The sequence below is a fragment of the Metarhizium acridum genome (assembly GCF_019434415.1).
Source record: "Metarhizium acridum strain ARSEF 324 chromosome Unknown scaffold_356, whole genome shotgun sequence".
Lineage (NCBI taxonomy): Eukaryota > Fungi > Ascomycota > Sordariomycetes > Hypocreales > Clavicipitaceae > Metarhizium > Metarhizium acridum.
In genome coordinates this window covers 275189-295443 of record NW_027094030.1, presented here as the reverse complement: position 1 = coordinate 295443, position 20255 = coordinate 275189, and the positions used below count along the sequence as shown (strand labels likewise).

The following is a 20255-nucleotide window of genomic DNA, read 5'->3' as shown; positions in this document are numbered from 1 at the left end:
GGCTAACATTGTATCTCCATGTCTTCTTGTTTGTTTAAATCCTCTGTATAGAATCTCATCCTTGGGTTACATCGTCTAGAAGTCGAAGTTGGAAGCTTTTCAAAGTGGAAAGTGTTGGTGGAAGACATTTGCCACGTTTAAAGAAATCAAATGGATTAGAGGCTATTTCCGTTAAGCATATACTACCGGCTGAGACGTCTTCTTCTTGCTTTATTTTCGGCTCTCCAGATATTGCAGAGCCAGCCAGTCTGTTGAGCCAAGGTAGCAGTAATTCGTTTAAAGGCACGTAATCAAACGGCTGTCGGGCGCAAAGCACGGCAGAGAGAAGTAGTCAATCTCAATACCACTACCCCGGATTTCTTGAGTGCAGACGGCCGGAGCAACTGGACTCAAGCATTTTTAGAGGAGATTATGACCGCATAGAGGCTAAGCCGTCAGTCCAAGTCGTTGAATAATGCGATGGCAAAGTTCAAGTTGACGAATCTGGCCAGCGACAGAGTTCCGAATCACGCGGTTCCTGGGGATAGCGAAAGAATTAGGCCCAACACTTTCGCATATACAGCAGGAGGCAAAAATTATTTAATCAGATCAGGTACCTGGCTATCAGGCTCTTTATATATAGTTTAGTATTTATGGGGATGCTTCTTGGTGGGCAAATTTATTCTGCCAAAAACTGTAGAAGGGCCCAGAGCCAACGAATTGGGTATACGTAAAAGGCCGTGACCATTTCCCCCTTCCAATTTAAAAGAGAAAAGAAAGAAAGAAAGAAAAAAAAGTACCAGACCTTTGGTTCAAGGAGCGCACCAATTAATGCATTAATGAACCTTGGCTCAGCTTCGTCAACAGTCCCTAGTTCGTAATTGGCGGATTTTCCACCGGGTAACCCATCTGCATGAGAACGACTGATTCATGAATCCATCATCTAATACGAAAGCACCTTTGCTACATCATACCAAGAGTCTTTACTTGATACAACTGCTTGATGGAGCTACTAGAGAGAGAGACGCAGTTGAACGCCCCTGATAAAAAGGGCAGCCAACTGTTTCACATACAAGGCTGTGCATTATCCATACCCGCTGGTTATGTGGCCCGAATCCGCATGACGTCCGATATTGGTCATCTCATGCGACTGAGTAATTCGATTACAGGGTTGTTCCTAGTCGCTTTCCTCTGGCAGGATACACGGGAAAATGCTTGCCGCTGTTCGTGACACTTGGTTAATTTAATTAATTTGAAAAACTTTAATTTGTCAATTAAATTTTAATTAACATCAAATTAATTAAAAAATAATCAATAATCAATCCATCCGCGCACATGGCCACATGTTAGCTTTATTCGGGTGTCTCACGCGCCGGGCACCTGTCTCAACAGACATAGAGCCTATCTTAGCCAGAGCAACAGACTTTAATGCAACAAGATCCGGTTAGATTTCGATGCAGAATTATATGTCTATTCGCTTACTCTGGCACTCGGCCCAGTGTTCATCGCAATTTGTGACTGTTCGACCCCGTGGTATCGTGGTATAGAACCATGTAACCATCCATTAGCGGCGGTTCGCGACAAGAATGAAATGGCCGCGTGGAGCATAATTAACCATCAATTGAATGGATAGACCACACGAGCCGCTGAATTGGAAATCAAAAGCAAGGAAATTAGGAAGGAGGAGCATTGATCAAGCGCCAGCAGTGGATCGACGAGTAGAAAGAAGTAGAGGAGTCTTGACCTGATTGCGTGTCACGGTAGCTTTAATGCGCTTGTTTCACTGTTTCATCCGCTGGCAACGTTCCATGCACAACAACTCTCCTGTTACTGCGCCATGCTATTCCACTCATATTTTATGCGTATAGAAACATCTATGAGCGCGACTACGAGTGGAGGCACTTGTGGAAACAATGCGCAATCATGACACCAACTTGCTCGAGGCGCACACGAGTACGCGCACACTCACGTATATTCGAATATATATATGTCTCAGCTCTGACAAGAGCTTCGAAGACATACCTCATCATCTCATCATCTCTCACATTGCCTCTTCAAGTTCAAACGTACTGCAAACGCCGCATTCTTATACAATATGAAGAGCTCTCTTATCTTTGGATTGATCGGCACGGCGGCTGCCGCTGCAATTTCCGCTCCCGCCGATGGCTGTGAACCTGAGACTGTCCCCGCCGTTGATCAGAAAAAGCCCGTGGGAGAAAAGAATGATGGGAAGCTGCCTTGGCTGAAGCCAGGACAGTTTTCAGCGAACTGTGGCTCGAGCATGTATACCGATGAGGCCTGCGGCACCAAGATGTACTGCGAAGCTTTCGACGACATTGGGAACGTCACCGACCGCAAGTTCACTTCCTCCAAGCAGTGCTTCGCTGCTCACGAGCCCGAGCCTTTGCCTTGGAGAGAGCCAGGACAGTTCGCAAGCCTTTGCGGTTCAAGCAAGTTCACCGATGAGGACTGCGGCACCGAAATGTACTGCAAAGCCTTTGATAACATCAAGAATGTCACCGACCGCAAGTTCACTTCTTCCAAGCAGTGCTTCGCTGCCCACGAGCCCAACCCGAACCCGAAGCTGCCTTGGAAGGAGCCGGGTCAGTTCGCAAGCCTTTGCGGTTCAAGCAAGTTCACCGATGAGGACTGCGGCACTGAAATGTACTGCAAAGCCTTTGATAACATCAAGAATGTCACCGACCGCAAGTTCACTTCCTCCAAGCAGTGCTTCGATGCTCATGAGCCTAAGCCCAAGGCCTAAACGACGACGAGCAGATGCCCTTGGGAGCGACCGTCTTCCAGGAAACCGTGGGGCGCAGGACCGGTTCCTTGTTGGGATGACTCGTGATAACCAGGGCAGAAAGATGTGGCTACCAGCTCGTCGTTTGATCATGTATCTTGTTGTATATTCTTCTATGTTTAGATTTTAGAATTAGGTACGAAACGGAGTCGCCGTCAAGAAGAAGACGAATAAATAGACGTACCATTTTTTCCATTTATTGTATCTCTCCTTCCGCAAGATCGCTCGGGTAGTGCAGATAGTATATCAACAGTTGTTTCGGAGGGTCACTTCCACCAAGCTACTTGTCATGACTGCTTCACGACTGCTTTCATACTCCACGACATATCTAGACAAGGTCGGTTCAGCCAGCGACTAGGTCATGCTCAATGACGCTACTCGCCAACATTGCGTAATAAAGCGCCAATCTTGACAAGCATTTAGCATGATCCTTTGGCCTTTTCAATGATGGCTTCAATATACTGTGACGGCGCAACACTAACGGCAACTACTTGTACACCGACTGTGACAACTCTCACCTTGCGACCTTTGCACCTCATTCAGCAATCTTCATTGAAGCCAGCTCATGACTCTGTAGCGCGGCCGCCAGGCCAAGGGTGATTAGTTGGCCACCTCTTGCCATGGCTTTGATGGAGACTACGCTCAGGTAAGAGCGGTGATTCCGGAAATGAGAGTCGCATGCATCATGGCGTTAAAATTCTGCAGAACTAAATAATTGAACAGGACATCTGACCGCGAAGGCAGCTGGTCGTGACTTCATCGTGATCGGTCCGTCGCAGGCCGGACTTGCAAATAAGGAGGCCTTGCTCACAGAGCGGCTAAACGAGGACGCAGAGAAGCCAGAGATTTGACAACATTTTGTTTCAAAGACTCGACTGCGGTGCGTCGTTTCCTGGACGGTCAAATAATGCGCATTTGGATTTGCAGTTGCCCCTGTAATATGAGGCACGATAGCGAGCGCCGAGCATTATATTGACACTACCAGGAGAGTTCTCCACTTTTGGTAGTGCTGGTAGCTGGCAGGCCTATGAGCCCGACTGACTTGCACTTGAGAGATTCCTGACTAAGCCGCAGCCGAACCCGGGCGACTGATACATGGGCACCCGGGTGCCCAAATAGACTAGCGCACCCAGGTGCCCAAATTATGTCAGCACTCCTCTAGCGCTGGGACAGAACCTGTGCCCCAGCATGTTCCTGCAGCCACTGCACATTGCAGCGCCAATCAGATTGATGAAACATGGATCAGGCAGCATTCCCTGACGACGTTCTTCCACCCGAAGGCACATATGAATCACGCGAGTCCTTACTTGATGCTATCAATTCTTGGGCGAAACCTCGAGGGTACGCATTTACAACAGGGAAATCCCTCAAGACACCAAATGGCAGAGTCAGAGTAATATTCGCTTGTGATAGGAATAAACCTCCTCCAAGCCCTTCTACTGATCGAGTGCGACGCACTTCGAGCCGAAGAACTGGCTGCAAGTTTTCAGTTCTAGCCAAGCAATCGCTAGATGGTAGTACATGGGTCTTGAGCCATCGACCAGACATCGAATGTGCTAAACATAATCACGCGCCCAGCGATGATCCTTCTGCACACCCTGCCCACCGCAAGCTTGTGGGAAAAGATGCGGCGATCGTCTCCAAACTCGTGAAGTCTGGAACTGCCCCTCGAGAAATAAGGACCTACCTCCATAACCACTCAGAAACACTTGCAACTCAGCGGGATATATACAACCGGATTGCGGCAACCAGGAGAGATCTTCGCGAAGGCCAGAGCAGCATTCAAGCCCTAGTCGACCAATTAGATAACGAGGGCTTTTGGTGTCGCGTCCGCTTGGATGTAGACAATCGACTGACGGCTATCTTCTTTGCCCATCCTGACTCTGTGGCGTATTTACAATGCAACCCGGACGTATTATTGCTGGATTGTACCTACAAGACGAATAAACACGGTATGCCGCTACTCGACATGGTCGGAGTAGATTCTAGCCAGCGGTCGTTCTGTATCGCATTTGCATTTCTATCCGGTGAATCGGAAGAGGATTACTCTTGGGCGTTACAACATCTCAGGTCACTTTACCAGCGTGAACTTCCGTCAGTTGTCTTGACTGATCGATGCCTAGCTGCAATGAACGCTGCTGCACATTGGTTTCCAACGACCAAAGCGCTCCTCTGCCTCTGGCATGTCAACAAAGCGGTCCTCCAGCGCTGCCGGCCCTTTTTTGTGCAGAAAGAAAACGAAACCTCAGAGCGGGCAGAAAATGACACATGGGAAGAATTCTACACCTCCTGGCACTCGATTGTTGCTTCACCAAGTGAAAAGATATTTGACGAGCGCCTGGCCAAGTTTGAACTGAAGTATGGCGAAAAATATCCAGAGTGTGTAGGGTATATCAAGATGTATTGGCTCGAGCCGTACAAAGAGATGATCATTAAAGCATGGGTGGATATGCACTTGCATTTCGGCAATGTGGCCACCTCGAGGCAGGTGGCTTATACTATATGCAATTGACAAGACGCTAATGGAACGTTCCCAGGGCCGAGGGTATCCATTCACTGATGAAAGCACACATTAAGAAATCGAATTTGGACCTTTTCGACGTTTGGCAAGCCATGAAGCATGCCATCGCAAACCAACTCAAGGAACTTAAACATATTCGAGCTTCGCAACAGTTACGCACACCTCTAGATGTATCCGGGCTCATGTTCGAAGCAGTACGAGGTAGGGTTTCGCATGATGCTTTGCGCAAAGTCCAGGGGCAACGGCAGTTATGTCTACAAGAGCCACGTCAGATTCTATGTAGTCAGACTTTCACTTCGTCACATGGGTTGCCGTGCTCCCACACCCTCGAGAAGCTGGAAGAAGAAGCTCAGGGTCTTCTGTTAGAGCATTTTCACCCACATTGGCACTTAAAGCGAGGGGTGGCACTGCCAAAACCTGTTCTGGAACCTCGCCGGGCTGCAAACCAACTAAATAGGACTCAACCCTTAACGAGCACAAGACGCGAACCATCCGGTTTCGAGAGAATCCAGGGTAACAGAAAGGCTCCCACTTGCAGCGCATGCCACGTGGTAGGCCACATTATGACCTCGAGGTCCTGTCCGCTGAAGTTCAAGGGGTCGCCGGTAGTACCTCTGCCGGAAGCTCGAAGTTCAGTCACATTTTCAGGTGCCACGGCGGAAATGGCTCCTGCGGGTGTCTCTAAGGCCCCCCCGGAAATCGTGCCAACGACCCAGCAGTCGCAATGTTCAAATGCAGTGGCGGATGCCTTGGCAGAGATTGATCAACCCTCTTCCTTTGCAGCACGCATGCCACCCATCCGTTCATCTCCTCTCATGAGATTTAATACGTCGACTGACTTGGGGTCGCTTGCCACATCAAACAACGCGCCCGGCAGTCCGCCAATGTTGACCGTTGAAGGGCCAACGGTTGAGCAAGTCCAGTCTTTGTCTGGTGTCACCTTGGAAGAGCCGCGGTACGATTCCCCGGGTGCCATTTATGAGAGATATGTAGCTGCTAGAAATGCGTGGTACGCTGCGCAACCTGCTGGCAGCATCAAGACCAACCAGCAATATCGCAAAGCGATGGGGCTCCCACAAAGATACGACAAGCGGAGTTACGAGTGGTGCTTGGACTACAAACAAATGTCGAAGCATCGCGTCACTGCGACAGGGTCCAGAGAATGGACGAAAGAGGAAATGATGGCGTATCTAGACTGGAGCAACCAGGAAGATGAGCGGATTGAAGCCCAGGTCGCTCGGGAGATGGGTGATCATCCTTTGGCTAACAAGAGAAGAGGAATGAAAGAAATATGGAAGAGAATAGAGGTAGACAGTAATGAGCAACAAGCTTTGCACTCAGCGAATAGCGCGACGGAGGATTGCATTGTTGTCAAGTTGTAGATTAAACTGGAGAGAGTAACTAGTTGAAATGATCTTCCAGCCGGGTCTTGCGGGTCTGTCCCAGCGCTAGAGGAGTGCTGACATAATTTGGGCACCTGGGTGCGCTAGTCTATTTGGGCACCCGGGTGCCCATGTATCAGTCGCCCCGAACCCGCGATACAGGCGCCTCTTTACGCGCCCCTTTCTCAACCCTCCTTTTGCCGCAGTGACGCTCAATTTCTTCGTTACGCGGCATTTTTTGCTGCCAAGTCGCTATAGGAATACCCCGTTTCCTTCGTGGCCCGCGCATGTAGCTGGCTCCATGTTGGTACGGGCTTTCCTTCGCAATGGCTTCGGCCTCTTGGTTCCCTTGGCCGTCGCATGCTCCATCTACCTGTACTTGTACCCTTTCTTCAGCAGATGTGCATTTCCCCTGCCGTCCAGAGACCCTGAAGCCGCATTTGAGGAGACCAAGAAGCTGCACTGGCCGTACGCAGACGCCAAGACGAATGCGCAGGCCCAAGCGTTGCCCACCAAGCAGGCGCCATTTCGGCTCTTGGCCCTCGGTGATCCCCAACTCGAGGGTGATACGTCCATCCCGACAGCGTACTTGGGCATTTTCCCCCATGTCAAGACCATTTTTCAACGGCTTACCTTTCAAATATGGCACGACTCTCTCCGGGATCGAGTGCGCATAATACTACACGACATCATCGACATTTTCTTCGAGGATATCCCCTTTATTTTCGAGTCGTGGCGCAAACGCTTCGACCTGTTCGGCAACGACTTCTATCTGGCGCACATCTACCGAACCCTGCACTGGTGGACGCAGCCTACACATGTTACAGTTCTGGGGGATCTCTTAGGCAGTCAGTGGATCGAGGATGACGAATTTGAACGCAGAGGCCGACGGTTTTGGAATCGAACCTTTCGGGGCGGTGAGCGCGTCCCTGATGATGTAGCCATGTGGCCCAATGTCGAGTACAATCTGTCCGGCATATTGGACGGTTCTGCGGCGGAACAAGTCTGGAAAAGAAGAATAATGAATGTGGCTGGAAATCACGACATTGGCTACGCTGGCGACTTAACCCCGGAGCGCATGGAACGATTTGAGCGAGTATTTGGCAAGGCAAACTACGAGCTACGATTCGAACTTCCCGTTACCGACCCTGAGACCAATGCTACAATTCAAGATCCGGAAACAAACCCTGACTCCGTGCGACTACCCCCCGAGCTGCGAATCCTTGTGTTGAACGACATGAACTTGGACACACCCGCGAAAGACCAAGGGTTACAGGACGCAACGTACAACTTCATCAACGCAGCAATTGGTACGGCATGTGCTGTCGAATACAAAGGCCAATTCACGTTGATTTTGACCCATATTCCTCTCTACAAGCCTGCTGGTATCTGTGTCGACGCACCATTTTTCGACTTCCATGGCGCCCATGACGGTGGAGGCGTCAAGGAGCAATACTTGCTAAGTTCAGATGCCAGCAAAGGTCTTCTTGAAGGCATTTTTGGTGTTAGCCGCGATCCTCAAGCCGCTGGGCAAGGTATGGGCCGCCCTGGACTTGTCCTCAACGGACACGACCATGAGGGCTGTGACACGTACCACTTTGTTAACCAAACAAACGGTACCACTCCCGATGACCGATCGTGGGAATCACGCAAGTGGCAAGATGTGAGGATGTCCAACATTCAGCAGTTGCAGCAGCATCCCGGACGACGAGAGATCACCGTGCGCAGCATGATGGGCGACTTTGGTGGTAATGCCGGCCTTCTGAGCATGTGGTTCAACCACGACACTTGGGAATGGGAACACGAATATGTCGACTGTCCTCTTGGACGACAACACTTCTGGTGGTTGACACATTTTATAATATTTGGCGTAATAATTTTTGGATTATCTTACGTGGCGGTCGCAGTTTTGGAATCCAATGGCGTCGACGTAGATGCTCGTCTTCATCAAGCCTTTGTTTGGGCACAACAGCAGTTGAAGGAGTGGGAGAAAAAGCGACAGGCGCGTAAGAACGCGGCGGTACCGAACGGAAAACCCCTGGAAAAGTCATGACTGGATGCGGGTAGGCATTTTACAGCATTTACACTAGCCTAATTTCTTCTTGTACGATATACTGGCAGCGTTGCCATTTTGGGACTTGTTTGCATGGTTCGAGGCGTCCGTTCATGAAGGGTCCATGGTTTGCTCCTCAGGCGTGTGCAACCCCGGCGTGGTGTAGGCATTGATTGTGTTGTTGGCTTCTTTTTTTTTTTTTTTTTTTATTCTCTTGAATAAACTGGACTTGATGGGAAAACGGTTGCACATAGAGCACGGTCAATCAGCTTCTGGTTGGGGCAGAAACTGGCACACAAGCAGGGGAAGGGTTCGGTCTTTGTGAGATGGTAATTCAAGAAGGCGGTACGACTAGAAAACGGAAGAATGGCCGGCAAGCCGATGAACTGGTTCGGTTATGCGTCCTCGATGTTGTACCCTGTAACATTGCATGGCCTCCAAGAGGCTACATTGCAAGGGTTCAAGAGTAAGAGTTTGCGACAACCATGAAGCAGCAACACCAGCCAGCATTGCCTATCATCAACGGAGCCGACTGTCAAAGGCAAACGTGTCAAGTTGATTCTTCTTTACATTGCGTACCTAGTCTTCAAAATGCCACAGAACTACGTGTTTGCTCCGACGTCACACCGCAACAGACTCTCGGTGATACGAAACACAAAGTTGCGATGCGGCCATTGCTCTTTGGACGACGGGAGGAAGACTACGAGTCTTCGTCATGACCAACAGGGAAAGAAACAACTATAAAGCGAGATGTCTTCTCTAGTCTCAACAACGAAGCTTCCTCGTCATCCAACTACGTTGCAAACTAGATCCCTTCTCCTTCTCTTCAAGTAGCCAAACCACCAACATGTATCTACCCAGCCTTCTGACTTGCATCATCGCCATCTTCACCCATACCCACGCTGCCCCGAGGCCCGGCTCACTCGCAGCAATATGCCCCAAGTCCAACACAAGCTCCTCGCCTTGGCCAGGGACCACCCAATCTACTGCCACATCTCTCCCAGGTGCAGGCGAGTGCGCTCCAGGCGGCGTCTGTGATTGCTCCCGAATACCCGACAAGAATAGCGACGAGTTCGTACCATGCGCCTACCCATACTTGCAGAACCACACTGACCACGGCTAGATACTTTCAATGCGTCACCAATCCAAATTGTGAACTATGTTGGGTCGGCAGATCAACCACGTCGACGTCCTCGTCGTCCAAGACCTTCGTCGCAAATGCCACCAGCTTTTCCATCACCAACTATCGCACCATGTCGCCCGGCACCTACACCATCACGACCAACGGTACGGTGCTTAATATCATTGTCACCCAGGAAATCGCCACTCCTACCTCTTCTACGCAAGTATTCGTAACCATGACGGAGACGGTGGTAGTTACCGTATCGCCGGCATCTACCGGGACTTCAAGTAAATCTAGTTCGACTGCGACGGTGGATGATGATTGCTATGGACGGTGTAACTGCTCCAAGGTCGAGGATAAGGACAGTAAGGAGTAGGTTTTCTTTTCTTCCCTTTTCTTTCTTTTCTTTTCCTTTTCTTTTTTTTTTCCTTTTCCTTCCTTTCTTTCTTTCTTTCTTTTTTTTTTTTTTGCCCCTTTCCCCGCAAAAAGCTATGCTCATCGTGTCAGGAGGCGATGGCCATTGACCAGAAGCAGATTCTTCGAGTGCCTCACCAATCCGGACTGCGAGAAATGCCATTCCACAAACGCAGCAGCTTTGGCTACCAAGACGACTGCTTCAAGCACGATTTCGAAAAGCTCTGCCTCTAGCAGTACGACGACAACTTCCTCCCTTGGGGCGCCCACAGACGCTTGTCCCCAGTTCTGCGACTGTTCGGGCATTGAGGATAAAGAGAGCGAAGAGTATGCTGCCTCGTTTCATCTTACGTGTGGGTGTAAGACTAACTTCAGCTAGGTATTTCCAATGCATCACCAACCCCGTCTGCGAACGCTGCAAAAGCCGCCGCTGGTAGACACTGAGTCCAGTCTCAAGGGCCACGAATTCAAGTACTTGGTGGATGTTGTGACCGGATCAAGACCAGCTATGTGTACGTGGTATAATGAGTAGTAGCTTCTTACGGCATAGCTAGATAACAAAGAGATATGCGTCGCAGCTGTTTTGCTTGGACGAGTGAGCAGAGAGATACCAGGAAGCCATGCGTCTCGCCTACAAGACACGAGTCCCAGCTCCATCCGCCATTCCCATCCCGAATCCAAATCCAGCGAACGTGTCCATTTACACTCATGAATCAATACAACAACAGTACTCAATTCAATGCGCTACGCTACAACCAGCATATTGTGAGGTGCGTAACCTTCCCTAGGGATACCATCGAATAACTGAGCCGCGGGGTCATCATTGCGCTTCTCCTCCTTCTCGGGCCCGTCCGTCCATCCTCGTTCAGGCCCCCAGAGGATTTTCCGCTTTGACTGAGCAGCGACTTCGAGCAGACCCCGCATCATGGCGCCAGACTTCTTGACACCCGGATAACCCTCAAACTCAATGGCGACGTGACTGGGGATTTCGCTGAGCACATTGCCAAGCAAGTTCCTGCAGAAACCTTCGTAAAAGCCATCCGATCGACGGAACCCTTCGTAGATGCCATCGCTCGGGTCGCATTCAACATACACGGTCAATTTGCGAAGGTTGCTGCAGTCTTTCAGACCAAGGGCGTCGTTGACTACCCACCCTCTGGGAGGAGCGTTCCAGCCAGGTCCGAGCCGGAGCTCCAGCGACGTGATGCATCGACGTTGGCTCGGTTTCAGGCGAGCCAGGAGCGGCTTTCTCGACTTGAAATATTTGCCCGGAAAGGTGGGGAAGAGACGAATGGCTCGGGAGCTGAAGAAGAAATGCGTTGCTTCCGCACGAACCTGTTTACATGTACGAACAAGGCCCAGTGCCCTGTGGTATCTTTTATGATTGCCGGGGTCGAGGTCCAGAACCTTCTCGGCATGGCTCCAGTAGTGCTCGTAGACCTTGACACGCAATTCGGATGGCAATTCAAGGAAGCGGAAGGGCTTTTCCGGAGCGCGGCTTTTCCGCCTTAGTGGTATGAGGGGCGTATCCAGCGTCAAGGAGGCAATTTGGAGTTGGCTGACGTCGTCGACTTCAACTTCGGACGCATATGTTGACGGATATGCCGAACTCAGCGGCGTAGTCATCGTGGAAGATGTTGGCGTCGCATTGCGCGACGTGAAGCCCGTGAGAGGCTTTGAGCCTCGTCTGACAGGTCGTCTGGGCATAGCCGGATAGTAGGTGTGGTATTCGGTGTGACTGCTCCGCTGAGAAGTAGGCTGTGATATGTGGCGACTTTAGGCGCAAACTCGAATCGCTGCTAATGCGGGGGGTCGAAAAGCGAAAGAAGTCGTTTCTTTGAAAAGACGTGAGAGCGAATGGGATCAAAGTAGTTACAGATTGGCGCTCGTCAAATGTTCAGCGCGACAGGGTCGGTTGTGATCTGTGGAAGGCTCGGGTTGCGAGTTGGCTGACAGAGGGTGGTGCCATGGCGAAGTCGCAAAGACTCTCGGGAGACCACCCTCTAGAATGCGGCACACGCATGCATGATGATGCTGGGCGATGCTCAGTATTGTACGGAGAAAGGTGATAAAGACAGGGTCCAAGCCAATTGCAACTGGAACCAGTTCTAAGAAGGGGTATCTGGTCTCGTGATGTTTGAACCAGGGATGAGGGGAAGACGAACAGATGCAGGGTGTGCTCAGGAACGCCCAGCCGCCCATTGCATCTCGACCAAGATGCCGTCATCCAATGGGAGAGACAGTTGCCAAGACAAGTCTTGAAGACAAGCGTCAACACGCCACGCAGTTGCAGGAGGCACATGCAGCCATGTTACCCGTCTAACAGCCTACAGCTGTATGCCTGGTATCCAAAAGATAGTTTTATATTGGAGCGAAATCGGCTGACGACACCTTGGCCTTGGGTGCCCTCGGCGTAGCAAGCGAGCCTCTTCTCTTTGTCCTGAATTACAACCAGCCATATCTGGTCGTCAACACCAAGCTGCCGGGTTTCGCAAACAGCCAGTGAGCAGGGAAAGGGCATGCGCAGGAGTTATTAGTTAAAAGGCATCTCAAATCATTTACGGAGTACGGAGTAATATCCTAACTTACAGGGCGAAATCGGGCCCCACCAACAACCAAAATGGGACATGGAAGCACGTTTAAACATCGGCTAAATACTTGCGGGTCGCGCTCTCATAAAATTTCAGTGAGCAAAGAGCCGCCATGTCATCGCACGCGCGCACACACCAGTTTGACCTGCAGCCTCCAGTCTAAGCCGGGAAAAAAAAGGAACATTCTCGACTTCTCTCAAGCTCCCCGGCTCTTGTTACCAGAGCTGCTCAATTCCGGCATCACACGACACGACAATCAGGTCGCCTATGGGATGCTGAGCTTGTGAAAGCTGACTATACATTTTAACCATCTACTCATTACGCTCATTGCGATATCAGTCTGTCAAGATGCTGTCGAGAATAGCCCGCGCCCCGCGCCTGGGCATGTTGGCTGCTCAATTGTCACAGTCCGCTGCATCGCCGGTTTTGCGGACTAGACAGACAGTCGTATTAGTCTCCCCCTGGATGCGGTCGTTTGCCAGCAACAACAAGAAAATTGGCGGGAGCGAAAGCCAGAGTCAGCCAGAGTCATCCGATCCGTCCACGCAACCGAAAGCCGACTCCAAACCCGCTGCCTCGCAGAACACTTCGCCCTCTAATGAAACGGACGCCGAATCATCCCAGCCTTCAAAAGAGGCTGATCCGATCCCTTTCCACAAACTTCCTGATTTGACGCAGGGTATTCCATCGACCCTGGACGCAGAACTGCGCAAACAGTCGGGCCAGGCCCACTCTGCTCTTGAAGCCGTCGAGCAGGAAGAAGAATCCGAGGGCCGTGGCAAGCGGGAGCGCCCCGAGTATGTGTCGACGAGCGACCGCAACCGAAAATGGTGGGCACGGTTTATGCTGGTCGCCGCCGCCGCCGGAGGATCCTTTGGGGTTCTTTACATGGGTCGTGACTGGGATGATGCTATCGAAGCCGAGCGCCATAGCGATATCCCCAATGGTTGGAGTCCCACGCTGTGGTGGCAGAGAGCCAGAGCCCGTATGGGCGAGTCGGTATCCTATTACCAAGATCCGGCATTCGACAAATTGCTCCCAGACCCCGATCCCAGCTTCGAGCGACCATACACTCTCTGCCTAAGCTTAGACGACCTCCTAGTACACAGCGAATGGACACGAGACCACGGCTGGAGAGTAGCTAAGCGACCGGGATTGGACTACTTTGTTCGATATCTCAGCCAGTACTACGAGTTGGTTCTCTTCACTACTGTTCCATTTGCTATGGGCGAGCCCATCGTCCGCAAGTTGGATCCCTTCCGTTTCATCATGTGGCCGTTGTACCGCGAAGCCACCAAGTATGAGGACGGCGAGATTGTCAAGGCAAGTTCAAAGACAAATGTTTGTACAGGAGCATCAACTCATACTTTGAACAGGACTTGTCGTACCTTAACCGAGACCTCTCCAAGGTCATCATTATTGACACTAAAGCGCAGCACGTCCGCAAGCAGCCGGAGAACGCCATTATATTGGATCCTTGGAAGGGGGACCCCAAGGACAATGATCTCGTTGGGTTGATCCCTTTTCTCGAATACATCCACACGATGCAGTACTCGGATGTGCGCAAGGTTCTGAAGTCGTTCGAGGGCAAGCACATCCCTACCGAATTCGCCCGACGTGAGGCCATTGCAAGGAAGGAATTCAACAAGCAGCTGGAGCAAAAGAAGAAACACTCCAAGGGATCCGGTGTCGGGGCGCTTAGCAACCTTCTCGGACTGAAATCCAGTAACATGAGCATGACCATGGCTCCCGAAGGCGAGCAGAACCCATCAGAGGCCTTTGCCCAAGGCAAGATGTTGCAGGACATTGCTAGAGAGCGAGGGCAGCGCAACTACGAGCTTTTGGAGAAGGAAATCCGCGAAAACGGCGAGAAGTGGCTCAAAGAAGAGCAGGCCGCCATGGAGAAGGCCCAACAGGAGGCCATGAACAGTATGATGGGTTCCTTCTCCGGCTGGTTTGGACCCAAGCCTAGCGTCTCAGCCGCTGCTGGTGCTGAAAAGAAGGCATAAAACAATTACCCGCCGACTCGAACACACGGCGTGTCTCGCCTCTCATCATCTAACTTGTAATTGTAGCACAACCTGAGAAAAAGACATATATAGCAGAGGCAGGATTCACACAGATGTTGAGAGATGAAAAAGGAGGTTCAACTTGAAAACATACGTTTTGTTGACAAGTTTTTTTTTTTTTAATCATTTATCGGACAAAGTCATGCGGTGGGCATTCCGCACATAGAATTTTCTCGCATTTTGTTAGCCAGGGGCGGACAGAGGGAATGACTGCACAGGCAATGAACGAAAATAGATAATTTGTATAGTAGGTGTATGAATCAAAGGTGGTGTTGGCAACGAGACTTGACGCTTGGTGGATAGTTGATGCATCTCTTGCTGGTAGAGACGTGATCCCGTCAAACAACTTTGATATCCCTGTAGCTGTTGTCTATACTACTGAACATACTACATTTTCTTGATATGGAGTGCGGTCCAGTTGATAAATTCATTGCTAAGGGAAACATTCATTACTAAAGTCGACATGCTTTACCACATAAAGTATTCCAAAAGCACACACATCTACCCCCGTCTGGGAAACCGGCAATTGCTTACAATATAAACTTGGTCTACCTCCCCACCTCATTGAGCACCCAGCAGCGCCAAAGCGTTCCGTAATTCTTGGACCGCCGTAGGCACATCCTCAAAGTTCAGCGCTGATATGGCCCATTTGGCATGCTTTTGCGCCTGCTCAATGCTCTTATGGCCGGGTGTGAAGCCCGCGGGCGCGCTCGGCGCTGGCGCCACGGGAGGCGGTACATATTGGTGAGTAGGCGCGGACGGAGGAGGTGCACTAGGTGTGTTGTTCCATGCAAAAGGCGTGGGAGCAGAGGGCTCGGGAGGCGGCGGCGCAAACTGCGATGGTAGATTCGTGGGTATCTGAGGAGACGGTTGCGGATGAATATTCTGCGGCGGCGGAGGATGCATTACCGAAGCTGGCGGACCGGGACTCCGCGTCAACGGTGAAGGGACAAATGGCTCCGGATGGGCAGTGGCCGGTGGGAAGTAACCTTCTTGGACTGGCGCAATAGGAGGTTCCCCGTCATCAGGAGCGTCTTCTACAGACGCAACTGGCGGGCTCATTATTTGCTGAACCGCCGGGTCGGTAGGGCTGAGAACTGGTTCGGGGCCCTCGTCGTCTTGGACCTGAGGGTTGGTCTCGTTGGGGTCTTTGCCCTCCCGTATGGCTTTCAGAATGCGCGCGGCATTCCATTTCGCAAACTTGATCTTTTTGAGGATTTCGGGTTCGGGGGTACCCCATTCATGGATAAGGTCAAAAAAGGTGGCGGCCGCATCAAAAGTATCTGCCGTCTGTCTACGCTTGGTCAGCTCCATTGCTCGCGGGGTACAGTCATGACAATAGGACATGGGATCCAGACGGCTACACGTACCTTGAGACCTTGTTGGCTCGCAGGGTCCTCTCGGCTCGACTGAATGTTTCCTGAGCAAACTGCTCGACGTATGCCTGGCCGGCAGTGTTATCCACAATGGCCTCGTCATCTGCGCGCTCGGTCTTGGTTGCCTCCAAGCGCTCAATCAAGCCTTTTGTGTATGCGAAGCAATCGTCGTCGGTGGTGTGGAGGCTTTTGGTTACGATTTGGTTGACCGCATGGTACTCGCCTGCGGCAGGTGTCAGGATGCCTAGTTTCTCGGGCTAATTATGGCTACATGCATGTCGCGCATGCGAGAGAGAAGCTTACACCAATATGCTATGGCAGGTTTAATTGTGCGCAGCTGGTTTGCGCGGTTGATGAACCGGCTGACCTCGGGGATCTTGAGAGGCGGGGGCAGAGGCTCGGCGCTCATGGCTAGCTCGGTTGGAGGCTTTGGCAAAATGTAGAACCATGCAAGAGAACACCAGGACTAGAGGCGAATGAAAGCCACGTCAAATTATGTTTCTTGCCATAAGTCAGTGTCAGTAGTGGTGGGAAGAGGGAGACAAATTGAGATGCTTTAGTTCTGGATGTTCCGCAACATATCAAGCGTCTCGAACTGAGCCTGGATGGGCCCCACCAGATGTGCGCGGCCGTTGACGCCCGGTGCCTGAGCATAGAAGTGACGTTGCTGCTGCCTGTGCATGTGTCGCTCTGGAGCTCGCGCCACAGCACCGTGCTGCCCATTCTGCCACTGAGCTTACCGATGAGACTCGGGCCACATGTGGCTGGGCACGTCAAGTGTCTGGTTCCTGCCACTATTATCGACAGCCTCCAGACCACCAAAACAACCACCACCACCAACAGCTACACCGTGGCCTTTTTTCCCTTTTCATGCCACGGTGTTGCATCAAGCCATATTACTTCGTCTTTTGCACACAACATAAATACTGAGCCCCGCCACATCCACCAAATTGGCCAGGGTCTGCTCTCATTACGACATAATTTTTTTTTTCTTTCGAATTCTCCTTCGCGCACAGGCATCTTCTCATCTGCCATTCACTCAATCATGCTTCCCCCTGGTGCCGTCGCTGGCCTGACAGCCTTGCTGGCTGCAGTTCCCAGTATACACGCCATGTACACCACAAGCTCCCCAGTTCTCCAGGTCAATGAGAAAACGTATGATACTCTAATTGCTAAATCAAACCACACTTCTGTGCGTTACTCCCCTGGTCCTACAATGGCGGTTGCTGTCGCCCGAGTAAACCCCGTTTTCCCTCTCGTATAAGCCTGCTCATATTTCCCACAGATTGTCGAATTCTACGCACCCTGGTGCGGCCACTGCAAAAATCTCAAGCCTGCCTATGAAAAAGCCGCCAAGAAGCTTGAGGGGCTTGCCAAAGTCGCCGCTATTGATTGCGACAATGAGATGAACAAGCAACTCTGCAGTAGGATGGGCATCCAGGGCTTCCCCACCCTCAAGATCGTTCGTCCTGGGAAGAAGCCTGACGGTAAGCCCGTTGTCGAAGACTACCAGGGCGCCCGAACTGCTAAAGCTATTGTGGAGGCTGTCGTAAGCAAGATCAACAACCATGTTACCAAAGTCACCGACAAGGACTTGGACGCCTTCCTGAAGCCCCAGGGACCCAAGGCAATCTTGTTCACGGATAAGGGAACTACTAGCGCTTTGTTGCGATGCCTTGCCATTGACTTTTTGGGTGTCATTTCCGTTGCCCAGGTGCGCAATAAGGAGGAAAAGACGGTGGAAAAGTTTGGAATCAAAAAGTTTCCTACATTTGTGCTACTTCCGGGTGGCGACAAGGAACCTATCATCTATGATGGCGATTTAAACAAGAAGGACATGGTTGCCTTCCTGAAGCAGGTTGGACAGCCTAATCCTGATCCTGCCCCGGCCAAGCCCGAGGTCAAGAGTGACAATAAAAAGGCCCCCAAGTCGGAAAAAGCTCAGGACAAAAAGACGAAGGCTTCCTCCTCTGCCTCACCCGACACCGAGGATTCGGCCACAACTCCAGAGGCTTCTACCCAGACGGACGCAACCGAACCCGCAGCTTCGACTCCTGATGTCATCTCCATTACCACCGTGACCGCCAAGGACACTCTTGTCGAGAAGTGTCTGAGTTCGACATCTCACACCTGTGTCCTGGCCTTTATCCCGGTTGATGCCTCCGAAAACAGTGCTAAAGTCACTGACTCCCTGTCAAAACTCAACACCAAATACATCCACGGTCACCGGCAGCTATTCCCCTTTCTCGCCATCCCCAGCAATATTGAAGGGTTGGATTCGATCCGACAAGCACTCGGGCTGGAAGAGGACGTGGAGCTAATCGCGGTTAATGCCCGACGCTCTTGGTGGAGACACTACGAGGGTGACTTTGACGCTGAGAGCGTTGAAGCATGGCTTGACGCCATTCGTATGGGCGAAGGGGCCAAGAGAAAGTTGCCCATGGAGATTATCGCGGCGGAGGAAGTTGTCGAAGAGGAATCTGACAAAAAGACGGACGCTGAAGAACCGGCGCCAGCAGACGAGGTCAAGCATGAAGAGCTCTAGTAAATAGCAATCGGAAGTGTGTAAATCTGGAGGGTTCGATGTCAAGTTAGTCCCATGGCAGTCTAGTATGATTATGTATCAAGCATTGTACCAACTTGCTTCCTGTGCTTACGCATAAATGACGGAAAATTTCGCAGCTTAATGGGCTTGCGCACACCATCTACTCATCCAACTCCATGGCCATAGTATCGCTTCGCTGTACAGCGCCTTCCTTGATCATCTTGACTCCCCTGTCCTTGATAGTTTTGTCGAGAAACATTTTGACTTGCTTGCACCCGTCCAAGCCAACGACGAGCATGCCCTCTAGACGGCTGACCTGGACGCGGCTCTCGCAGACAAGAGCGACAACACGATCACTGTCGCCAAGCGACGCCACCGTGAGGAAGGGAAGCTCCTGTTCCTCCTGGTTGTTGAGATCGAGCAGAGGATCGGCGGAATCGTCGCCGGCGGCATAAGAAGACGTCGATCCGGCGGTGCAAGCAGCAATATAGTCAGTCATTGGGATACCGGCGTCAATGACAGCAAGAGTCGCGGCGTTGATCAGGGCGGCGAGGAGAGAGCCGTCCTGTGACAGGACGTGCAGCGACACCGTGATGGAAGAGTGCGGGAAGAGATGTGTATGGACGGTGGAGGAAAGCGCTTTGGCAATGGTGATTTCAATCTCTTGAGTACGTCTACCGTACCCTCGCCACGTCAGCGCGCGGTGCTCTATCTCCCTCCCTCCCTCTCTTTTCTTCTTTTTGTTCTGGCACAAGCCATTGGGATTCAAGAAAGGACTCACTTATCGTTTCGCCCGCGCTTCTTGCGGTCGACACTTGAGAATCCAGCAATGACAACATTCACAATGATGGAAGCGGCGTCACGGCCCGACGCCTGTGCGCCTCGCCGTTGCGCTTGCGCTTGCGCCTGCTGCTGCTCTGACGGGCCCGTCACTACGCACATGACTTTTGTGTGGCCCATTTCGAAATACGACGATCCGTCGGCGGCATCCTGTGTGCGGATCTGGGCGTGAAGCCGGCGGAGTTCGTTCCAGCGACGGCCGTCCACGCGCAGGAGGGCGAGCGAGTATGTGGATGTGTCGAGGGGCATGGCTGGCTGATACTGAGATGTGTCTCTTGTGAACGAATCGACGTTTAGGGAGGAATTCGCCCTCGTGGAGGATTTTGAGTCGCTTTTGGAAGTGTTTCTCTTTGAAATTGTATACTGGTGTTGGACATGGTTTTTATTGGAATTGGGTTTTTTTTATTTGGAGCTCCAGTGGAGGGACAATGTGGCTTGTGTGGCGTGCGGTAGCTGGTGCTGCTTTTTAAACTCGTGGCTGAACATTACTGCCCAAATTCAAGTAAAGACGTCGTGCCGCAATCTACGTATATCGGTCTTAAAAGGCCTATGAAGTTCG

At 51.4% G+C, this 20255-nt stretch overlaps 8 protein-coding genes across 8 annotated transcripts; 5 read left to right on the top strand and 3 right to left on the bottom strand.

Annotated features, from left to right (window-relative positions):
* Positions 1-2057: 2057 nt before the first annotated feature.
* On the top strand, positions 2058-2743 carry J3458_015469 (uncharacterized protein; the record flags this gene model as incomplete). Its single annotated transcript, XM_007814730.2, has 1 exon — positions 2058-2743. The coding sequence occupies exon 1, from the start codon at positions 2075-2077 to the stop codon at positions 2741-2743; it is 669 nt and encodes a 222-aa protein (XP_007812921.2). The 5' UTR covers positions 2058-2074.
* A 4243-nt stretch (positions 2744-6986) lies between these two features.
* Positions 6987-8738, top strand: J3458_015468 (uncharacterized protein; the record flags this gene model as incomplete). Its single annotated transcript, XM_007814729.2, has 1 exon — positions 6987-8738. The coding sequence occupies one exon, from the start codon at positions 6987-6989 to the stop codon at positions 8736-8738; it is 1752 nt and encodes a 583-aa protein (XP_007812920.2).
* Positions 8739-9991: 1253 nt separating this feature from the next.
* Positions 9992-10654, top strand: J3458_015467 (uncharacterized protein; the record flags this gene model as incomplete). The annotated part of the gene is made up of 2 exons (XM_066120779.1): positions 9992-10233; positions 10396-10654. 2 exons carry the CDS (start codon positions 9992-9994, stop codon positions 10652-10654), a joined length of 501 nt encoding a protein of 166 aa, XP_065974107.1.
* Positions 10655-11019: 365 nt separating this feature from the next.
* On the bottom strand, positions 11020-11982 carry J3458_015466 (uncharacterized protein; the record flags this gene model as incomplete). The annotated part of the gene is made up of 1 exon (XM_007814728.2): positions 11020-11982. The coding sequence occupies one exon, from the start codon at positions 11980-11982 to the stop codon at positions 11020-11022; it is 963 nt and encodes a 320-aa protein (XP_007812919.2).
* Positions 11983-13214: 1232 nt separating this feature from the next.
* TIM50_1 (mitochondrial inner membrane protein required for protein import) lies at positions 13215-14875 on the top strand (the record flags this gene model as incomplete). Its single annotated transcript, XM_066120778.1, has 2 exons — positions 13215-14189; positions 14243-14875. 2 exons carry the CDS (start codon positions 13215-13217, stop codon positions 14873-14875), a joined length of 1608 nt encoding a protein of 535 aa, XP_065974106.1.
* Positions 14876-15496: 621 nt separating this feature from the next.
* J3458_015464 (uncharacterized protein) lies at positions 15497-16720 on the bottom strand (the record flags this gene model as incomplete). The annotated part of the gene is made up of 3 exons (XM_066120777.1): positions 15497-16229; positions 16306-16534; positions 16615-16720. 3 exons carry the CDS (start codon positions 16718-16720, stop codon positions 15497-15499), a joined length of 1068 nt encoding a protein of 355 aa, XP_065974105.1.
* A 412-nt stretch (positions 16721-17132) lies between these two features.
* Positions 17133-20063, top strand: J3458_015463 (uncharacterized protein). Its single transcript, XM_007814725.2, has 2 exons — positions 17133-17503; positions 17597-20063. The coding sequence occupies exons 1-2, from the start codon at positions 17357-17359 to the stop codon at positions 18854-18856; spliced, it is 1407 nt and encodes a 468-aa protein (XP_007812916.1). The 5' UTR covers positions 17133-17356; the 3' UTR covers positions 18857-20063.
* SKI6_1 (Exosome non-catalytic core component) lies at positions 18297-20251 on the bottom strand. Its single transcript, XM_066120776.1, has 3 exons — positions 19638-20251; positions 18952-19530; positions 18297-18882 (listed from the first exon to the last, which is right to left on the bottom strand). The coding sequence occupies exons 1-2, from the start codon at positions 19943-19945 to the stop codon at positions 19017-19019; spliced, it is 822 nt and encodes a 273-aa protein (XP_065974104.1). The 5' UTR covers positions 19946-20251; the 3' UTR covers positions 18297-18882; positions 18952-19016.
* Positions 20252-20255: the final 4 nt, after the last annotated feature.